Source organism: Bos mutus, chromosome 9 (assembly GCF_027580195.1).
Source record: "Bos mutus isolate GX-2022 chromosome 9, NWIPB_WYAK_1.1, whole genome shotgun sequence".
NCBI classification, from domain to species: domain Eukaryota; kingdom Metazoa; phylum Chordata; class Mammalia; order Artiodactyla; family Bovidae; genus Bos; species Bos mutus.
This window is the reverse complement of record NC_091625.1, coordinates 91,621,825-91,628,439: the sequence shown is the minus strand read 5'-3', so window position 1 is coordinate 91,628,439 and position 6,615 is coordinate 91,621,825. Positions and strand designations below refer to the sequence as shown.

Below are 6,615 nucleotides of genomic sequence, written 5' to 3'. Positions count from 1 at the left end.
CAAAAATAGGATAAATATTGCTAACTTCTGTTTAGGGTGGAGGAAACAATATCTTTAGAAAGGCGGTATAACCAAGTATTTGATATATACCAGAAAACGCTTCCCAAAGCCTAAAGCGCTAAACAAAGCGGCTTTTCTCACTGACTACATTTTGAAGGAACAGGAGTTGGGTTCTGTTTTGGCTCTCTAGCAAAGCCTCGTAGGCTGCAGTTCATGGGGTCGCTGAAGATCGGACACGACTGAGCGACTTCACTTTCACTTTTCACTTTCATGCATCGGAGAAGGAAATGGCAACCCACTCCAGTGTTCTTGCCTGGAGAATCCCAGGGACGGGGGAGCCTGGTGGGCTGCCATCTATGGGGTCGCACAGGATCGGACACGGCTGAAGTGACTTAGCAGTAGCAGCAAATATGCAGATGTCGTGTAACCCCCTGGGCCGCATTCACCTGCAAGTAATTATAGCAGTAACGGCCATCTTTGATAGCGGCTTTACCATATACCATGCACTTGAACTACGTTCTGGATTTACACACCAGACGACCTCTCTCAGTTCCACACCTTTAAAGCAAACATTACGTTCACTTAACAGATTTTTTTAAAATAACAATAAGGCTAAGAGAAGTTAGAAACCTGCCATGCCACACCTGCTGTGCTGAGAGTCTAAAAACATCCACCATAAGAGAATTGTTAGCAATCAACAGTTTTGCCGTTAACAACCTGCTATCCCGTAACCCTCCACAGAGGCGCTTTTAGGACCGCCCATCTGCCAGGTGGGGCTTTCCTGCGGCTCAGCTGATAAGGAATCCGCCCGCCAAGCGGAAGACCTGGGTTCGATCCCTGGGTTGGGAAGATCCCCTGGAGAAGGGAACAGCTACCCAGTCCAGTATTCTGGCCTGGAGAATTCCATGGACTGTGCAGTCCATGGGATCGCAAAGAGTCGGATACGACTAAGCGACTTTCACTTTGGAGTCAAACTCAAAACAAATCCTCCACCAGGTGAACTTCATTCATCAATCCTTGGGTCCGCCCCTCCTCGTTCAGGCCCAGGCCCCGCCTCTCCCCGCCCCGCCATCGCTCCGGCCTCCGCCCACCTCACGTGCAAACACGGCGCGGTTACCCAGCCTGCCCTGCACTTAGCAGGACGGGGAGCATGCGCTTTCTGTGCGCCTGGATTTCCTGTTCGCGTCCTTCGCTTCTGACGGGGTACGTCTAACCAATCACGTAGGCTCGGAGGTGGGCCAGAGTTCTCCCAGGCTCCTCCCCCTGCCCTCACTTGAGGAGCCTTGGAGGAACGTCCGGCGTGGGATCTGTACAGCCAGTTCAGGGTTCATGGCTTCCTCCAGGACGCTCGGCACTTTCCGTCTCCCGCCGTTACCCACGATTCGAGAAATCATTAAGTTGTTTAGACTGCAAGCCGTGAAGCAGCTATCCCAGAATTTTCTTCTGGACTTAAGGCTGACAGGTGGCTTATCAGTGTTTCCCCGGCGTCTCCCTCGCGTCCCTGGGGGAGTGGGGTCGAGGGGGTTTCGCGCGGACCCTGCGGGCGGGCGACGGGGTTCAGGCACAAAGGTGTGCGGTGGCCGTAGGTCAGACCCTTCTGCCGCTTTGCTCTGAGAGAACTCCGGAGCCCCACCGCCCAGGGGGTGTGTAGAGTGTGTCGTTTGCTGAGGGGTGTTTGCCGTGGGCTTTGGAAGGCAGGCTGTGCGGACGCCGAGCAAACACTGGCTTTGGAAGGCTTCGCGTCTCCTGAAAGGCGCTTGTGGAATTCCAAATCTTGGTGTGTTACCAATAAGGAATACATGCACGTGCTGACTGATTTGGCTTTTTATGCAGTTAAACTTGCAGGGACTTTATTGGTAAACAGGTTGGAAGAGTATCCATTTCATGGCGTTCGATATTTAAAAGTTTACTTGTTGAGTCTCACCCTCGAGGGTGCAGATAATCATTCTGTAAACACTCATGAAACCAGCCCCTTTGTACTAGAGCTGAAGTGGGATATGAGAGTGAATGAACAAGGCCAAGTCTGTCCCCAAGGAGCTTACATTTTAGTCAGTTTGCTTTCCCACTCCCTAAGTCACGTTTTATGAAGTAAAATTTAGACACAAAAAAATTCACCTGTTTGAAGCGCACAGTTGGATAAATTTTGCAAATATATATATATAGTCGTTTAACCTCTACCAGCGTTTTTTCGTGCTGGTCTTTCTGAAAGATGATACTGCAAGAAAAAGATTATTAGAAATATGGCAGTTCACAGTTGGAGTACGTAACATTTCTGGGGTTTTGATATTTCATTCTATTTGGCCCCTCTTAAGAAACTGAGTCAGTAAATCACATATTTCGAAAGTTGTGAAGTACAGTCCAACAGCAGGGATGGGTGGTTTTATTTCTTGAACTTAGAGTAGCAGCGTGGGCAAGCCAGTAGCGATGTAACGGGGTAAAAAAACTTAACCTGTTTTCAGTTTTTTTATTTAATTGGACGAGAGCTCTACCACAAGAGCATTAAAAGGTCATCCACCTCGAAAATTCTTTGGTCCTGAGATGGTTGGATGGCATCACCGACTCAATGGAGTTTGAATGGGCTCCGGGAGTTGGTGATGGACAGGGAAGCCTGGCCTGCTGCAGTCCACGGGTCGCAAAGAGTCCGCAATGACTGAATAGTAACTAGAGCCAGCCTTTTCGGGTAGTCATTAGCTGCATTCTAGATACAAGGCACCGTTCCGGGGACTGAAAATAGAGGTCTTTATATTGAAAAAAAAATCCTTCATATGTCCTTTCTCATGTGAGCCTTTATTCACCTTCAGGAATCAATTCCAGATCTAGATACTATTGTCCCCTCTTCTACAGGAACCAAAATGAAGACAAATAAGGTACTTGTGTGAGGTGAGAAGCTCAGGTGTGAACAGAGCAAGATGGAACCCCAGGCATAGTGAATTGACTGTGCTCTTTGATATCCATTTGTGTTTGAATGTTTCTGAAAAGTTTAAGGTGAAAAGACTGTCCTATCTACTGTCGTAGCTTTCCATTTTAAAAAAAGAGAGAGACTGTTAAAATCACTCTGTAATATCTGCACTTAAGGCAGCCTCTCTGTTCCCTCTGAGAGACAGCGCTCTTTAGTGGAGAAAGGGTTGGCTTTTAGGACTTAAACCTGAGCTGGTGTCATCCATTTGTTTTCCAGGTAACCTCACTCAAATAATAGATGAAGAAACTGGAAAGTTCAGAGAAGTCAAAATGGGGTAGTAATTCTTAAGTTAGGGCTTCACAGGTGGCATTACTCGTAAAGCACCTGCCTGCCAAATCAGGAGACTTTATAAGAGACATGGGTTCAATCCCTGGGTTGGGAAGATTACCTGGAGAAGGGAATGGCAACGCACTCCAGTATTCTTGCCTGGAAAACTCCATGGTCAGAGGAGCCTGGTGGGCTGCAGTCCATGGGATCGCAGAATCAGGTGCTACTGAAGTGACTTAGCACAGCACATACAGCACAGTTCTTCCTTAATATGTTGTAAGAATTTGCTGTGAGAAAGCATGTTAAACACCTGTAACGTGGTCAGTGTATGCTCGTTTTCTCCTGGCACCCATTGAAGAGAAAACTATTCTTGGATAATTGAGAGATTGTTTTTGCCTCTAAGCTTACAAAGGTAGGTTATCAATAACAAGCAAAAATGAGACTGTACACTGTCAGTGAACAGTGTAAAGTGCTTAGTACGTTTTCAGTGGCTAAATTTCTACCATCCCAAGAGGCCCAGTTGCTTGGATTTTAATATCTCAGTCAATATGATTAGTCCATTGTTTTTCCAGAAGGTTGGTTGCAATGAATCCTCAGTAATGTGCTTTTCCGTGCTTTCTTAAGGTCTGCTAACTTAGATTGATTAAAAAATTAATTTTCTTGTATCAACTTGCATGTTTGCAAAGCTCAAAAACCCTTCACTCCTAAATTTAACTTTTTCCTAAAAATAACCAAGAATCTCAATTTCTGCAAATCCTGTTAGCTAGGAACTTGGTACCATTGCCACTTGACTACCAGCTAGATGTCTGTAGATAAAAGTGAATACTGCCAGCACTTTCTGCTCTGAATTTCTAACTTGCAACGTTGGAAATTCTGAATGTGAAGCTCGCCTTGCTTATTCACATAATTGATATTCAACAACTGTAGAGAAGTGGTTTGTGTTTTTCCATCACTTCTTATATTGATTGGTTTGGCAGAGAAACAGGTGAAAAATACCGTGTGTGCGTATGCTTTCGTGCACGTGCACTCAGTCGTGTCCGACTCTCTGGTGGACTGTAGTCTACAAGGCTCCACTGTCCATGGGATTTTCCAGGCAAGAATACTGGCATGGGTTGCCATTTCCTTCTCCAGGGGATCTTCCCAACCCAGAGATTGAACCCTTGTCTCTTGCATCTCCTGCATTGGCAGGCAGATTCTTTACCACTGCACCACCAAGGAAGCTCTCAGAAAATACCATGTTTATTTAAGTTAAGGAAATTTGTCATGGTAATCCTATTTTTATTAAGGGTCTGGTAGAATTCAACAGTTATATGGTAGACTATTGAATGGCTACTATACATTGGTTTAGGCTGAGTTAAATAATCTGATAAATACTATGTATAAAAGATTAGTTGGTTAAGTAATGCTGATAAGAATTTGTGTAGATTATTTTTCATTTTGAATTCCATATGTTGACATTTGCCAAGGTAGTCAATTCAAACTTTCTTTTCTCTAGATAAAATTGTAAGGAAAGCTGGCAATCTGACAAATGCTTATGTATATGAAGTGGGCCCTGGGCCTGGGGGAATCACAAGATCCATTCTCAATGCCGGTGTTGCTGAACTTCTGGTGGTTGAAAAGGATAGTCGATTTATTCCTGGATTACAGGTGAGTTGCTGAAAGTACCTTACTTAGGAGGTAAAAACCCAGTTTAAATCTTCAGGTCACGATTCTTAAACCTCAGGGTATATAAGACTTATACAGTTTGCTCCTCAAACTGCAGTTCTCCAGGCCTCATTCCAGGGATTCTGATTACAGTGGTCTAGGAGTGGTCTAGGAATCTGCATTTCTAATCACCATTCTCACATGAATTGTTGGCCAAAGCTTGAATGAACCAGCTTTATGCATTGATGCTAAGCAAGCTAATTGTGTGACTTTTTGGCTACTAATAGCTGTGCATGCCATAGTACCCCATTCCTTCAAAAATAAGTAAAACTAAGAAATGCTAACGATGTCTCAGTTACTGGCATGGCTTCTGAGAACCTCCTTTAAGTTCAGAAAATCATTTCCACAAGCACAAGATAGAGAAGATACACGCCTCATTGAGAGAAAGTAATTGTTAAGCTTAGGCATTTGTGTAAGGATTTTTTAAGTGAAAAAATTAAGTTGTGCCATAGGTTTAAAATGAGGTTTGAATAAAATGATCGTTGTTTTTCTTTAGTCACTAAGTCATGTCCAACTTTTGTGCAATCCCATGGACTATAGCCCACCAGGCTGCTCTGTCCATGGGATTTCCCAGGCAAGAATACTGGAGTGAGTTGCCATTTCCTTCTCCAGGAAATCTTCCTGACCCAGGGATCAAACCTGAGTCGCCTACATTTTCTAAATCCGCCTACAGGCAGATTCCCACTGAGCCACCTGGGAAGCCGGAATGAAATGATAAATGTATCTTTAAAACAGTAGGTGATGTCCTATGAGAAGTGTTTGAAGAAACTGGTTGTATTTCAGTGGAAGAGAAGCCTTGAGTGAGGGGATTCATAGCTGCCTCTCCAAAGCTGTGGTGGGGAGGATCAGTTTGTTTTGATCTTCTCTAGAAGAGAACTAAAACAGATAAGAATTGAGGGAGGCAGGTGGATTTAAAAATGAGGAGAAAGTTAAATTTTTAAAACAGTATAATACAGTGGAACAGATTATATAAGGGATCTTATAAAGGGATTCTTCATCGGGGCACTTATACCTAATGGCTTAAGGGCCTTTGTTTGACTCCTCTGTAATTCTGAAACTTTAAGAGAGTCCTTAGCCTTTGGTTCATAAGAGTAGCAATTTATTTAGTGAGTCCAATAGAATAATAAAATTAGCTACATTGTTATTTTCATATAGGAGGACAAATCAGTTTAAAATTAGTGCATTCTAAAACTTTTACATATATTAATGGATAAATGTTTAATTTCTGCCAGAACAGTTTGAGAAAATTTGAGAAAATCTAGAGCTTGTGTTTATGCCTCTGGATATTTTTAGAACCCAGTGAGTTTTCTTCTCATTATTTTGCTATATCCAGCCTTTATGCTTTAAAAAAATTATATATTTAGTTCCACCTAATTTTGCCAGCCTTGATAGAATTGGTTTCAGATTTATAACTTTATTTGGGGATTATTACGTGGTGCAATGCACTTTCATGCACTGGAGAAGGAAATGGCAACCCACTCCACTGTTCTTGCCTGGAGAATCCCAGGGACGGGGGAGCCTGGTGGGCTGCCATCCATGGGGTCGCACAGAGTCGGACACGACTGAAGTGACTTAGCAGCAGCACATAGTGCAATATTCCTTGATTAAATATGGAATTTAATAGTGATTTTTGCTCTGAACCAGTTTCTTTCCAGAATGGTGTATCAGTTGGAGGTGGAAGTTGT

At 43.6% G+C, this 6,615-nt stretch overlaps 1 protein-coding gene across 1 annotated transcript in view; it reads left to right on the top strand.

Annotated features, from left to right (window-relative positions):
- Window positions 1-1,260: 1,260 nt before the first annotated feature.
- The window catches only part of TFB1M (transcription factor B1, mitochondrial), a 66,046-nt gene continuing 60,691 nt past the window's right edge, over window positions 1,261-6,615 (top strand). Inside the window, exons 1-2 of the mRNA XM_005891552.3 lie at window positions 1,261-1,462; window positions 4,722-4,873. Coding sequence (XP_005891614.1) covers window positions 1,330-1,462; window positions 4,722-4,873 — 285 coding nt within the window. The 5' untranslated portion in view covers window positions 1,261-1,329. The remainder of the gene's footprint in view (window positions 1,463-4,721; window positions 4,874-6,615) is intronic.